The 16658-nt window shown below is 36.0% G+C and overlaps 1 protein-coding gene across 1 annotated transcript in view; it reads right to left on the bottom strand.

Moving 5' to 3' along the window:
- Nucleotides 1-12751: 12751 nt before the first annotated feature.
- Nucleotides 12752-16658, bottom strand: part of LOC114287028 (protein DETOXIFICATION 41) — a 29307-nt gene continuing 25400 nt past the window's right edge. The window contains exons 2-8 of the mRNA XM_028230294.2: nucleotides 15848-16392; nucleotides 14743-14829; nucleotides 14605-14661; nucleotides 14177-14415; nucleotides 13881-13999; nucleotides 13547-13633; nucleotides 12752-13045 (exon numbers count right to left, since the gene is read on the bottom strand). Of these exons, the coding sequence (XP_028086095.2) occupies nucleotides 12968-13045; nucleotides 13547-13633; nucleotides 13881-13999; nucleotides 14177-14415; nucleotides 14605-14661; nucleotides 14743-14829; nucleotides 15848-16392 (1212 nt within the window). The 3' untranslated portion in view covers nucleotides 12752-12967. The remainder of the gene's footprint in view (nucleotides 13046-13546; nucleotides 13634-13880; nucleotides 14000-14176; nucleotides 14416-14604; nucleotides 14662-14742; nucleotides 14830-15847; nucleotides 16393-16658) is intronic.

Genomic DNA, 16658 nt, shown 5'->3' on the forward strand with positions numbered 1-16658 from the left:
GCCTTCGGCTCATTCATTCATAGCAAACGGCCTTAGGCCCAACCATTCATAGCAAACATTTGTCCGTGATTCAAATCAACAAACTTATAGAACTTATAGAGGAATAAGTAATTGGACAAATAACATATTTCAAAATATCTTTGTTAAGATATTACTCATAGTGATCGGCTGGATGATTTGCCCTGGAGCTTGACCCTACACATTGCATAACACATATGCGTCACAAACGATTCAATCCGTTCTTAATTCATACATCCCTCTTAGGCTTCTTTCTTATCCTTTTAATTCATTCATAATGCTCAATACATGCCTAAGAGTACTTAGAAGTGAAAGAGAACGGAAAATGAAACACATAACACCTTTACAAATTTTCTGAAATAGAGGTCCTCGCTCAAGCATGGACTTATCCGCTCGAGCGGACCCATTAGGTCTGCAAAAGTACTGGTTACCTCATTTTTACACTCGAATGTGAATTCAAACGCTCAAGCTGAAGGTTACTCTACATAGCTCCCCACTAGAACGTGAATCTCCCCACTCGAGCGGACATCAATGTCTGCAAAATATTCTAGGAGCTCATATTTTACGCTCGAGCGGCGGTTTCCCCGCTCGAGCGAACTTCAAGAATTCTGGGTTTTCTAGAACTTGTTCTTGAGCTCAAATTCGATATTCAAAGGTTCCAAAGCTCATGATTTTGGTTCAAAACATACAAATACATCACACTCTATGAGAATGAAAGAGTATGACACCAATTTGCTCAAAATCATCATCAAATTCTCAAATTATCCAATATTTCCTTTGTATAATCAAAACTCATGCATTCAATTTCATACCAAATTCATATCTCTATCAATTCAACAGGCATGTTAGTCTTTCACCCCTATTCCATTTCAAATGGCACTAATGATGCTCATAACCATGAAAAACAACAAAACCATGCTTGCATGTATGCTTTAACACTCATTTTTCCACATTCAACTTAATACATGCTTAATTATGCAAAATCATGGTGATCCTATACATGCATGTGCAAATTAACTTCAATTTCACCAATTATGACACAATTCTTGTTCTAGGTAAGCTATTCGCTTTGAAATCATATGGCTACAAACTCAAACCCATGAATTAAGGGTTGGTTACTCACCTAGGAGCCTCAATCTTCTAAACGTATGCTTAATTCTTGAGTTGGTCTTCAAATTATTCACGCTTCAAGATCAAACTTCAATTGTTTCCCTCTCTCTTTCTCTCTAGCCGACCCTCACTCTCTTTCCTTTGAGCAATTTTCGGTTTTGAGCTCAAAATAGATGAATATAAGCATAATAGACCTCATTTTATAGTCTCTCACTAATCACATTTGATTAGAGTTAAATAATAATAATACTTAATTAATCGTTCTGAATCTAATTATTTTGATCCGAACAAATTTTCAATTAAATTTCACCGTAGGTTCTAAAAATTACGCTAATCACAATGGCGTAGTCAAATTCGGTTTCTGTGGCCGATAAGGCCTTCAATTTTCAGTTTATAACAGTAAGTTGAACAAATATTCCTACGGTGAATAGGTAGAAATTCAAAACCATATATATTCATATAAATAGCACACCAAATCATATCAAACACATAATCACAATCACAATTAAGACTAATTAGCGTAACACGAAATAGGGTTATCATAGTCTTCCCCCTTTTAGGAAGTTTGGTCCTCCAAACTTATTTTACCTTCGTCGGGAAACAAATGTAGATAGCGTAGTCGCATTTCATTCTCTTTTTCCCACGTGGCATCCGTCCCATAGTGTTCTTTCCATTCCACTTTCACCATTGGAATGGACTTGCTTTTCAGTTGTTTCACTTGCCGGTCAATGATTCGTTTCGGCCATTCGACGTACTCCATAATTTCATTAAGAGCTACTCGGTGATAATCAATCACATGAAACGGGTCTCGAAGATAGCCCCTCAACATCGACACATGAAACACATTATGGATTTGCTTGAATCCCGGTGGCAAAGCAACTCTATAAGCAACTGGACCAAGTCTCTCTAGAATTTGAAACGGCCCAATGTAACGGGGCGACAATTTACCCTTCTTTCCAAACCTGACTTGGCCCTTCATCGGAGTCACACGGATAAATATATGGTCACCAACCTCATACTCGAGAGGTCTCCTTTGGACATTCGCATAATTCTTTTGTCAGTCCTGAGCTGTTTTGACCCTTTGCCAAATGGTTTTGATCTTCTCAGAAGTGTCTTGCATAATTTCAAGCCCAAGTAAAGCTCTATCCCCGACTTATGTCCAACAAATTGGTGATCTAAACCATCTACCATACAAAGCCTGGTATGGTGCCATACCGATGCTGGAGTGGAAGCTGTTATTGTATACAAACTCTACTAGTGGAAAATAGTCTTCTCAACTCCCCTGAAATCTAAGGTACACATTCTCAGCATATCCTCTAACGTCTGTATAGTCCATTCTGATTGCCCATCTGTCTGGGGGTGGAATGCGGTACTAAACCTCAGTTCTGTCCCCATAGCTTTCTGCAAACTCTTCCACAATCTAGATACAAATTTCGGATCTCTATCCAACACAATAGATACCGAAACTCCATGCAAACGAACTATCTCGTCAACATATATTGTAGCCAATCTATAAGCATCAAACGTAGTTCTAAGAGGCAGAAAGTGTGCAGGCTTAGTCAGTCTATCAACTACAACCCAAATAGAGTCCATACCTCGAGGAGTTCGAGGTAGACCAACAACAAAATCCATAGTCACATGCTCTCACTTCCATTCAAGAATAGGGAGAGGTTGAAGTAGACTGCTCAGTTTTTGATGTTCAGTTTTAACTTGCTGACATTGAAGGCACTTGGACACATATTCTGCAATTTCTTCCTTCATTTTAGGTCACCAATAGCCTTGTTTCAAATCCCGATACATTTTATTGTTACCCAGATGCATAGCAAACACTGATTTATGGGCTTCATCTAAAACCCTTTTCTTTAGTTCTGGAATATCTGGGATACACATTCGGTTTCAAAATCTCAACACTTCGCCTTCGATGCTAAACTCTGCTTTCGGACTTGTCTCAAATTCATCCATCACTTTCTTGAGGAATTCGTCCTCCTTTTGTTTCTGTTTAATCTCATCAATGATCGCCAGTTCGGCTGAAATAGCGGCTATCAATCCGCCCTGTTCACATAATACCACTTCAATTTCAGACTTCTCAAAATCTTGCAAGATCTCTTTCTGTTCAGTAGCAAACAAGCCATACTCCCTATCGAATTTCTGCTTAGGGCATCAACAACTGTATTAGCTTTCCTGGGGTAATACTGAATTTCAAGATCGTAGTCCTTTATCAATTCAAGCCATCTTCTTTGTTGCATGTTCAACTCCTTCTGCGTAAAGAAGTCTTTCAGACTTTTGTGATCTATGTAGACTTCACACTTTGCCCCATACAAATAATGCCGCCAGATTTTCAAAACGAAAACAACTGTGGCCAATTCTAAATCATGTGTCAGGTAGTTCTTCTCATGTGGCCTCAACTGCCGAGAGGCATAGGCAATTACCCTTCCGTTCTGCATTAGTACACAACCCAAACCTTTATAAAACGCATCACTGAAAATTACAAAGTTTTTTGTACCTGTGGGCAATGTCAATATTGGTGCAGTGGTCAGTCTTGTTTTTAGTTCATGAAAGGCTGATTCTCTTTCATCATTCCATTCAAATGATTGCCCTTTGCGTGTCAGTTGGATAAGAGGTACAGCTATCTTGGAAAAGTCTTTCACAAATCTCCTATAATACCCGGCTAAACCCATGAAACTGCGGACTTCTGTCACATTAGTCGGTGTAGGCCAATTCATAATTGCCTCTATTTTCTGTGGGTCCACTGAAATTCCTTCATTGTTGATCACATGCCCTAAGAAAATAACTTTATCCAACCAAAACTCACATTTCTTTAGTTTAGCAAATAATTTATTTTCTCTGAGTGTTTGCAGGACAGTTCTCAAATGATGTTCATGTTCAAGTCTATTCTTGGAGTATATCAAAATGTCATCAATAAAAACCACAACAAATTCGTCAAGGTAGGTTTTAAAAATTCGGTTTATTAAGTCTATAAACGCTACCGGAGCATTAGTCACTCCAAATGGCATAACAAGAAATTCAAAATGACCATACCTCGTTCTGAATGCGGTTTTCTCAACATCTTCTGCCTTTACTTTCAACTGATGATACCCGGATCTCAAATCAATCTTGGAAAACACTTGTGATCCCTGCAACTGGTCAAACAGGTCATCAATACGGGGTAGGGGATGTTTATTCTTTATTGTTACCTTGTTCAGTTCTCGATAGTCGATGCACAAACGCAAAGTTCCATCTTTCTTCTTCACAAACAACACTGGTGCACCCCATGGTGAAGTGCTAGGCCGGATAAACCCTTTGTCAAACAGGTCTTGCAACTGTTCCTTCAATTCTTTCATTTTAGCAGTAGCCATTCTGTAGGGAGTTTTAGAAATAAGTTGGGTGCCTGGCATAATTTCAATCATAAACTCTATCTCCCTGTCCACTAATTCCCCTGGTAATTCATTTGGAAACACATCTGAAAATTCTCAAACAATAGGGATACTGTTCAATTCAACATTCACAGATGGTTCAGACAACACATAACACAAATAACCCTGGCACCCTTTCCTGATCAGTTTACATGCCTTCATTGCAGATATTAAATAAGGTAGAGGTACTACCCCGTTACTCGCAAATACAATTTCTTCCTGTTCTGGTGGCCTAAACACAACCCGTTTTGTCACACAATCAATTGTGGCACAATATTTAGTTAACCAATCCATGCCCAGAATTATATCAAAGTGCATAACGTTCAAGGGCAACAAATCCACATACAAACTAGCATTCCCAATTCGCATGTCACAAAAACGATATACAGATTCACACAATACAGATTCCCCAGATGGAACAGACACGCATAGTAGATATGGCAATAATTCTAGAGGTCTACTCAGTCTAGATGCAAATGCACATGTTACGAAAGAGTGCGTTGATCCGGAGTCAATTAACACAAAAGCATCCTGATTACATATAGAAATAGTACCTGAGACAACTGCATTAGCATTCTGTGTATCGCCCAGAACAAGCGCGAAAACTCTCCCTTGTCTCACGGTATCCCCGGTGGTAGTAGATCTCATAGTATTTCCCGGCTTCGGGATCGATGCAATTAAGCTAGCAACTAGCTTCCCACTGTTTTGGTTACAATCTCTGGCCATATGCCCTTGTTTACCACATTTGAAACAAGCTCCTGACACATGGTAACAAACCCCATGATGCCTTTTACTACAAATATTACACATTGGGGATGTATCTCGAGAAGAATTTGAAGTACTCGAGGAGCCTGTATTCTATTTTTTCAAAAATTTCTTCTTCGAAAAGAAGCCTTGTCTCTTACTGCCTTTCTAGTCTGTTGTTGGTTTAGTTTGTCTAGCCATGTTAGCTTATGATATTATGGCTCGGTCTAGCACCCCAATATAGGTTTCCAACTTTAGGACATTCACCCTTTCTAAAATGTCACTTCGAAGCCCACCTTCAAAATGCCTCGCCTTCTTATAATCAGTATCGATCACATGTGGTGCAAACTTGGCCAACACAGTGAATTTGGCCTCATACTCATCTACAGTCATACTGTCTTGCCTAAGTTCCATGAACTCCAATACTTTCCTATAGCGGACACATTGCGGGAAGTATTTATCATAGAAAACTTCCAGGAATTTCGTCCAGTCAATATCTTTATGATTTTTACGAATTAACATCCACCATCTTCTCGCTTCGTCTTCTAGCATAAAGGTGGCTAGAAGCACTTTCTGTGTCTCCGAACAAAAGAACACCTCAAATAGCTTTTCGATGCCGAGGACCCATGCTTCGGCTTTCAACGAATCTAGTCCCCCATGGAACTGTGGTGGTTTCATTTTCTTAAATTCTTTAGTGAGAGCTATTATCCGATCATCATTCTGATTACCTGGCACGGGTGGTGCCGGAGGAGGAGGTTGTGGCTGCTGCCACTGTTGTTGCCACTGTTGCTGTTGCCTCAATGTCTCTGCCATTTACTGAATCAATCTTTCCATTCTATCCATTCTGGCAGTAAAGGACCCCTCTAGCTCATCACCTCTTGTTCTCACCATCTGATTAGACTTGCATTATAGTTTATACAAAAGATTCACAGGTATGCATATACTAAAGAGCATACATATTCAAATAATTTGCAATGCAAGCAAATCACAAACTTATAGCACATAATTGTTCATATTAAAACATTTAAGCGTATTCTTGATGCTTTCAAATTCAAACTTATCACATGAATGCATCCAAGATCTTTTCTAGACGCTTATTGCTCATTCGGACAAGTGTGTGAATTATTAACTTGTGCTTTGATACTACTCTGTCATGACCCGAACCCACCCCCATGGGTTAAGGACATAACTGGCCAGTAATCACGAGATTACCTACAGCCTTGAACCAAACCAGATATATTTTAACAGAGTTAAGGGGGGCAAAAGGAAGCAATTTCAAACTTTTGTCCATAGAGCTGTGCTTATATGGCACGTCATAACAATCCATACATATACATGTTAATAACTCACATCAAAATATGTACTAACACAAAGTTTTGTACATACAGAATCATTCAAGTCTAGGTAAGCCAATCAAAACTATACAATCGTAATCTAAAGTCCTCGCCAACATAACAAAATATAACATAATAGCAAAAGGACGAAGACGAGTCTCGTGCGTGAGGCGTATGGGCTGACTCTTCAAAACCTTGGTTGTTCCACACAAACTTCACTGAGGCTAGGCTGGGTTGGACCTTCCTTGGCTCACCTACTGACACATGAATGAGCGTGAGGGAAAGCCCAGCGAATAATATCAAATAAAGAAGTTACATGAACGATACTTAGAACAATATACACCAAACGGCCTTGGGCCCAATTCATATTTCTATCAGGCATATATATATATATATATATATATATATGTATAGGTCAAGTAACTAAGATTCCAAACACATCAAACGGCCTCGGGCCTAATTCGTTCATGTTCGGCGGCCTCTGGCCTAATCATTCCTGTCCGACGGCCTTTAGCCCAATCATTCGTATCATGCGCCCTCTGGCCCATCCATTCATGTCATACAGCCTCTGGCCCATTCATTCATGTTAGACTATTATTTGAGTCAGACTATCATCCATGTCAGACTATCATTCGAGTCAGACTATTATTCATGTCAGACTATTATTCGAGTCAGACTGTCATCCATGTCAAACTATCATTCGAATCAGACTATTATTCATGTCAGACTATCATTTTAGTCAGACTATCATTCACGTCAGACTATTACTCGAGTCAGACTATTATTCATGCCAGACGGCCTTCGGCCTATTCATTCATAGCAAACAGCCTTAGGCCCAACCACTCATAGCAAACATTTGTCCGCGATTCAAATCAACAAACTTATAAAACTTATAGAGGAATAAGTAATTGGATAAATAACATATTTCAAAATATCTTTGTTAAGATATTACTTACAGTGATCGGCTGGATGATTTGCCCTGGAGCTTGACCCTACACATTGTATAACACATATGGGTTACAAACGATTCAATCCGTTCTTAATTCATACATCCCCCTTAGGCTTCTTTCTTATCCTTTTAATTCATTCATAATGCTCAATGCATGCCTAAAAGTACTTAGAAGTGAAAGAGAATAGAAAATGAAACACAGAACACCTTTACAAATTTTCTAAAACAGGGGTCCTCGCTCAAGCGTGGACTTCTCCGCTCGAACGGACCCATTAGGTCTGCAAAAGTACTGGTTACCTCATTTTTACGCTCAAGCGTGAATTCGGACGCTCAAGCTAAATGTTACTCTACATAGCTCCCCGCTCGAGCGTGAATCTCCCCACTCGAGCGGACATCAATGTCTGCAAAATATTCTGGGAGCTCGTATTTTACGCTCGAGCGGCGGTTTCCCCGCTCGAGCGGACTTCAAGAATTCTGGGTTTTCCAGAACTTGTTCTTGAGCTCAAATTCGACATTCAAAGGTTCCAAAGCTCATGATTTTGGTTCAAAACATACAAATACATCACACTATATGAGAATGAAAGAGTATGACACTAATTTGCTCAAAATCATCATCAAATTCTCAAATTATCCAACATTTCCTTTGTATAATCAAAACTCATGCATTCAATTTCATACCAAATTCATATCTCTATCAATTCAACATGCATGTTAGTCTTTCACCCCTATTCTATTTCAAATGGCACTAATGATGCTCATAACCATGAAAAACAACAAAACCATAATTGTATGTATGCCTTAATACTTATTTTTCCATATTCAACTTAATACATGCTTGATTTTGCAAAATCATGGTGATCCTATACATGCATGTGCAAATTAACTTCAATTTCACCAATTATGACACAATTCTTGTTCTAGGTAAGCTATTCCTTTTGAAATCATATGGTCACAAACTCAAACCCATGAATTAAGGGTTGGTTACTCACCTAGGAGCCTCAATCTTCTAAACGTATGCTTAATTCTTGAGTTGGTCTTCAAATTATTCACGCATCAAGATCAAACTTCAATTGTTTCCCTCTCTCTTTCTCTCTAGCCGACCCTCACTCCCTTTCCTTGGAGCAATTTTCGGTTTTGAGCTCAAAATAAATGAATATAAGCATAAAGACCTCATTTTATAGTCTTTCACTAATCACATTTGATTAGAGTTAAATAATAATACTTAATTAAACGTTCTGAATCTAATTATTTTTTATCTGAATAAATTTTCAATTAAATTTCACCGTAGGTTCTAAAAATTATGCTAATCACAAGGGCGTAGTCAATTTCGGTTTCTGTAGAAAATAAGGCCTTCAATTTTCAGTTTATAACATTAAGTTGAACAGATATTCCTACGGTGGACAGGTAGAAATTCAAAACCGCATATATTCATATAAATGGCACACTAAATCATATCAAACACATAATCACAATCACAATTAAGACTAATTAGCATAATACAGAACAGGATTATCACATATAAACACAGTGATTTAATGGACTCACAATATAGCCCATTTCTAAAATAGCTTGGTGGAATTTCAAGTACCATTATCTTGAAGATTGTTTAAGTCCATATAGAGATTTTTTCAACTTGTAGACTTTATCCTCATTGCCTTGGTTCTGGAAACCATCAGGTTGCATCATATAAATTTCCACTTTTAATTCTCTATTGAGAAAAGATGTTTTAACATCTAATTGATGCAATTCCAAATCCATCCTAGCGACTACCGCCATTAGAATTCTTATTGAGGCAAATTTTGCAACAGGAGAATATGTATCTACGAAGTCTATTCCAGGTTGTTGAGTGAAACCCTTGGCTACTAACCTGGCCTTGTATTTCTCTAAACTTCCATCTACTTTGAATTTCTTTCTAAGAACCCATTTGCAACCAATATCTTTTCTTCCATTTGGGAGATCAGTTAATTCCCAAACATCATTTTTCTTGATCGAGTCAAGTTCTTCATTCATTGCCTCAAGCCATTGTGTAGCATCATTGCTACTCATTGCTTCTTTATAACTAGTAGGATCATCTACTAAGTTATTAAGTTCTTCAACTTGAAAAACATAATGATCTTTCAAAGACGTAGATATCCAGTCTTGCTCTCTTACTCCCAATTATCTCAGGATTTGAAGGAGGTAAAACAACGTCATGTAGTTTGTGTTTTCTCCCACTATTAGATGGTTCAAGAAAAATATGTGGACTGTGTGATAAAGAAGGAAGAGAAGAATCCTAAGATACTTCAGAGAGCAATTCAATTTGTTCAATAGGAGTAACAAGATCAGTGGATTCAAGAAAAATAGCATCTCTACTTTCTATTAATCCACGCTCGGGATGGTAAAAACGATAACCACTCCCATTTTCGACATAACCAATAAACTTGCATTCCCAAGTTTTGCTTCCCAATTTATCTCTTAAAGGTTTGGGAATAAGTACATATGCCTTACATCCCCAAACTTTGAGATTTTGAACATTAGGTTTAGTTTCATGCCAGCATTCGTAAGCAGTTAGAGGTTTGGCTTTTGTTTCGACTCTATTCAAGATGTACGCAGCGATGGACAAGGCTTCCCCCCAAAAATGAATAGAAAGATCAGCATGGGCCATCATAGACCTTGTCATTTCCATGAGAGTACGATTTCGTCTTTCTGCGACCCCATTTTGTTGTGGTGTGTATGGCATTGTAAACAAATGTTTTATGCCATTGTCCTTGCAAAACGAATCCATAGCTTCATATTCGCCACATCTATCATTATTCAAATGTTTAATGAACCGACTAAGTTGCTTTTCTACCTCTAATTTATGTTCCTTAGACTTGTCAATTGATTCTGATTTGTGTTTAAGAAGGTAGATATGTCCATATCTTGAATAATTATCAGTGAAAGTAATAAAGTATTCCATGCCTCGATGAGTTTTAGTTTTTAAAGGGCCACTAATGTCCGAAGGAATTATTTCAAGTAATTCCGATGATTTCCAATGTTTAAAAAATGGCTTGCTAGTCATTTTACCTTTGATACATGGTTCACATATATCAAAATCATCAGAACATACTTTAGGCAATAAGGCACTTTTAAACATTCGAAACATTTTATTTTTATTAATGTGACTTAACCTTAAATGCCACAAATAAGAACTATTACTAGTAGAAACATGCAAATAATCAGAAAAGCATACTTTATTATCAATAGGAAGAGAGTACATGTCATTCACGCTTACACCTTTTACTAATACACTTCCTTTCTTAATCAATACTGTGCTAAACCTAAAAGTAATCTCAAAACCTTTTTGAGTTCACACCGAAACTGAAATTAAATTTCGCCGAATGTTGGGTACATAAAGCATATCATGAAGCACAATAGAAGTTCCATTTACAGAGAATTGACAGTTGCCGATGCCCAAAACATCACTATAGGAGTTGTTGCCCATGTAGATTCTGTGTTCACCAACCTTCTTTTCAGTAAACTCCACGAACATGTCTTTATTTTGCATAATATGCTTAGTTGCAGCAAAATCAATCCACCATGAATTTGATGAAGGTTCAAGCACCATTGCTTCAGAAACTGTCATGGCAACAGGGTTATGATCCTTTTTCCGCTTCTTCATAGGACAATTGGCTTTGATAGGACCTTTTTGACTGCACATGTAACATAGGCCTATCTGATGCTTGTGATGTTGTTGTTTTTGCCATTCTTGCGGTTTCTTCCATCCTTTCTGAAATCCCTTCTTCCATTTTTTCTTGAAAGAAGTCATTTTTTTCTTGTTGAATAGTGTGTGAGTATTATTCTGTAGTTGTGGTGAAGACTGTGCCATCAATAAGTTAGAAGATAATCCTTCTTTACGCCTGCGCTTCATCCTTTTTTCTTCCAAAACTAAGAGTACGGGCAATGTTACCATTGAAATCTCTCATCCGCTATGAGTTAGAGATGTGATAATATGATCCCAAGACAATGAAAGACTATTAAGTATGGTAGTTACTTGTATCTTGTCCGACAAAGAGTGACCAGTGTTGGATAATTCTTTAGTAATTAATTTCATTTGATTAACATGATCACAAACACTATCATTATCACTCATACGAGTGTTATTATATTTGTCCAAGAGCAATTGAATTTGAGTATCCGATCGAACTCCATACTTACTTTCTAGTGCTTCCATTAGTTGTCTTGCCATTTCATGTTCTTCAAAAAGCGGAATAATGTTATCTTTCATATTATGTAACATAGTTGCCTTTGCCATTGCATCATCTTCTATCCATTTATTTTGGAACCAATTAGAATCATCATCTGGTTTAGAAGTGGATAAAGTATGCAATGTTTTCTCATGTGTAAGAAGATAAGAAATGTGACATTTTCATACTCGGAATTATTTCCATTAAGCATCTCGATTCTTGAAGAATCCATGGTATTTTTAATAGCCATATTAAAAACAAAATGTGTTACTATGAAAATAATAATTAAAATATATATATATAATTGAGGATCCAAGGTTATTATGTTATTTATTATTATATTAATAAAATAAAATAAAAATAACAATAATAATAATAATAAAATGTATTGTATTATGTTGGATTGGGCCTTTAATTTATTTCTTTTGATCTAGCCCAAAAACAAACATAACAGAGCTTTAATATTTCAAACTCAACAACAGCAACGGTATTATTACAGTTGCCTTCTCCTCCGGCGACGGGTTGAATGACCAAAGAAAAATAACAGGTTTTGTAGGAACAAAATTTCAATAGTTTTTCATAAAAAAAGTTACTGTCTATATGTCATTATATTTGGAAAAACATTTGGGTTTATAATAAATTGAAGTTACCAAACCAAATGCTTGCGGTGCTCTGAATTTCCGGCAAAAAGAATTTATGAAAATTTTCTTTCTTCCAATCTGAAATTCAACACTTGCGTTTACAGTTAAACCTGCTCTGATACCACTGTAAGATTAACTTAACAATGGCTAAATGATCGGAATTCCCGTGAGGGTATTTATCACGCAAGATGGAATCAATAATCCGGAAGCAAAGGTTATTCAATGGTTCTGAAAATTTTGTATGTTTAAAGAACACATCCTGCCATTGCTTTTATAAACACAATGGCAACCATTGCCAAAGGTCACAATTTTTGGATTCAAAAACTAACAATCACAATTGTCATGAAACAATGTGTCCATTGTGTTCAAATTCAAATACTTAACTTATCAAATTGTTCCATTTCCTTGTGAGAAGGAATACACCAGCCATTGGATTTAATCAAGTTTGCAGAGACACACCACATTATTGTGTGATCACACTTAATCTAACATTTTTCTCATTGGGAAAACAAAAAAATGTCTCAGAAACATAAAGTATATTTGAATAAAAACATTAGGAAACACTGTCCAATTGGTCCAAGGGTGAAGCTTCATTTGCAGATTTTTTCAACCTCTCAACAGCTTTAGCAACCTGAAATGGCATGAAAAATGGTAACTTAGTACCCAAATGCAAAGATATCATTCAAATATATATATATATATATATATTACAAGGCAATGCAGACACATGATGTATTTGCAAAATAAATAAAATTTGGAGGGCAAAGTATAGCATTGACCTCTATAATTTGCTTATTATGACAATTTAATCCTTGTGATTTTAATTGAATCAACTTGGTCATTTAGTTTTTTTTAGACTATGTCAATGTAGTTTAATTGTTAACATAATTTGAATAGAAATTTAGGACAAAATGGTCCATTCAATTTATTTAGACCGACACGAGAGGAAAATTATAGAGATTACAAATGTAATTTATCCAAATTCAAAATAAATTTTTTAGCAGTGATATATGAATAGTTTGGATATAAAAGAAAATGCATAAAATACATAACTAATAAATTATATGTTCTATTAATAAAATACATACATAAAGGAGATTTTTTTTCTTTTTTTAATCAAGTATTACAGTACCTCTGCATTCCAATTTGTTCTGGCAGTTATGATGATTAGACATACTGTTTGTAGAAGGACTCCAATAATCATCCCCCACCAAAGCCCCTGAACAATGAAAACAATGCTTGTAAATTTTCATTTTGAGAGGATGCTAAATCATTTACAATTCATAAGAATGAAATTTACTTTGATATCAGCGTTCGATGCATAAATAAAAATTACGTAATGAAACATTAATATCTCATGAAAAGTGAATTTTATTCTATATAAGTTTACGAGTTCCCACTTTTTCTGAGATATTTGTGTCTTAATCCTTACACTTAGACCATCCAAGTGTGAGAGAGAGACTTACTGCAGCTCCTAACCGTGTTTTGAACCCTAGGACACATCCAATAGGCAGGCCAACGATATAATAACTGGCTAGATTAACATAAGCCACAATAGCTTGCCATCCACTCCCTATGGCCACCCCTGAAGTTCACAAAAGACCTTTGTTAGCTAGGAACAAACAACACGATGAAGCTTCATTCAAAGTATTAAATCTATCAATTCTTTTCCATACACACAATCTGATCACATACACAACTTTGTAATTGAATTTGTGCACTTTAAATTATTATAAGTGTAAATATATAAATACTCACTGACCAGAAAGTATAGGTTGAATGCCATTTAAGAATACAGAAATAGCAAGTAATGGAGTCATATTGGACACTGCAGCAATAACATCTTGGTCGCTTGTAAAGAGTTTGCTCAATCCAATCCGGAAAATGAGAACAATTGCACTAAAAAATATACTAATGAGAATACTTGTCATGATAACTACAATCATTGAAAATTTTGCAACCATTGGATGTCCTGCCCCAAGCTCATTACCGACTCGAACGCTGCAATAATCCACCCAAATTAAAAATTAATAATAATAATAATAATAAAGGCCCATAAAAAGAAGCTGTAACAAATATTCTAACCTAGACTCCTAAATTTATTTTTTTATAAAAAAGTGATAATCAGACCCTATAAATTGCACCAAACAGAATATAAATTGCAATCATCTTTGTTCTCATGTAGCATACCTTACTGCCGCGCTCAGCCCCAACATGAACTCAATGTCCCATGTCCAGTAATTTATACTGATAAAATATTGTAATGTATCATTAGAAGATGATTAATATTAAAAAATAAATAAAATTGAAAGAGAGGTGTTATCTTACCAAATAGAAAGGCAATCTAAGGCAATTGTTGGGTTGGGGAGGAGGCCTGATATAAGTACAAGTCCTTGGTTGTACCATATCTCTAGACTGCATTAACAAAGATTAATTAATGATTTTAAGACAATTGTTAATCGTTTGAGATTTATACATCAAAAAAGTGCTACACTTCTCTCCCGTCCGTAATCAGACTGGAGCGTGCTATTAGATCCATAGAGGTCTATCACAGATTCCGTTTTGATGATCCGAATCATTTAATACATAGAATTCGTTGAGTACTTTATCTTTGTAAAAAATCACATTGATCGAATATCGATAGTTACTTAATCGGATTAGATTTTTGTCAATAGTAAATATAAATTCAAAAATAAATTGTTGATAAAAATCTAATCCGATCAAGTAGCTATCGATATCTGATTAACGTGATTTTTTACAAGGATAAAGTACTCGATGAGCTCTACGCATTGAACTGTTTAGATTATCGAAACAAGACTTGTGGCGGGTCCCATGGACCCAATAGCACCATCTAATCCACTTTGTGGACTGGAGACAAACTGCCCCCTAAAAAAAAGCTAATAAATTTAGATGAAATGAGTAAATTAAAACTAGACTTGAAGGGTAAATTGTTCAAATTGAAACACTATAACTAAAATGAAATTTTAATCAAACTATAAAGGTGAAAAGTAGGATAAATTACAATTCACATCCTTCATGTTTAAACATTTTTCCATTTTGCTTTCACGTTTCAAGTTTTTTCTCAATTTATTTTTAAAGCTATCTTTGTCTAAAAATTAGACAAAAAAATGCCATTACTTGAAATATATTATTATATTTAACTTACACTTTGACTTAAACTTAAAACCCAAATATAATATATAAAAAAAATTATATTACGCGACTGCCAACATAGTATTTTATGTTTAGTTTTAGATAGAAATTAACATTCGTAACAAACTAAAAAAAAAAAAAAAAAAAAACCTTTAAAAGCCAAAATGCAAAAAAAAAAAGTAAACATAAAAAGGATTAAATGTAATTTACCCATGAAAAGTACAATTTATTTTTTAAAAAATATTATTTTCTACCAAAACAAATGTACCGATATACGTACCACAACATAACAGCAGAAGCAATAGTCAACTTGAAATAAGGCCAAATCCCATGAACAGCTTTGATAGAGAAGCCAGTCCAAGTATTCTTGCAAGAAGGGCTGAAAAGTACGTAAAGTCCTTGTAGCAAAACCAGTACCCACCAGGAGAAGCTGAGCGTAAGCGCTGCTCCAAGAAGCCCATAATGCAAGTAATTAACCACAACCCATGTCAACACACTGTGCAATACCAAAACCCCCATTGACATGTATGCCAATGGGTTCACAATGTTCTGTGCTTGAAGAAACCTTTGCATTGGACAACTTATCGCGAACGCATAGAGTTGCAGAATCATGCCTCGCGCGAAGATTTGACCCTCTTTGGCTATGCTCTCCGCTTGTCCAATTAATAGAAGGACTTCACCGAAGTACCAGTAGAGAAAAGTCAGAAGAATTGCTGCTGCTAAGTGTAGGATTATTGCTCTCTGGCAAATTATGCCCATCGCATCGTATTGCTTTGCTCCGTATGCTTGGCCGCACACAGTTTGAACAGCACTTGCCATCCCCAACTATGTCAATGTGTTAGAAAATTGTTATAGTTACAGATAGATAGAGATTACCAATTCATACTTATCAACTCATAAATTATTATTCACCCAAAAAATTTAGAAATTACTCAGAATTATCATCTTATAGTTCAGATTTATTTTTCATATGGACTGCACACTATACAAATTTAATCTCCATCACACTACCACTCACCCATAAAAATCTGGATCTCCAGATATTCTACTATTTTTTTTCATCTCTGAAAGTGAATGTTACTGTAAAGAGT

This window comes from Camellia sinensis, chromosome 12 (assembly GCF_055761805.1).
Source record: "Camellia sinensis isolate YWXY chromosome 12, ASM5576180v1, whole genome shotgun sequence".
Taxonomy (NCBI): domain Eukaryota; kingdom Viridiplantae; phylum Streptophyta; class Magnoliopsida; order Ericales; family Theaceae; genus Camellia; species Camellia sinensis.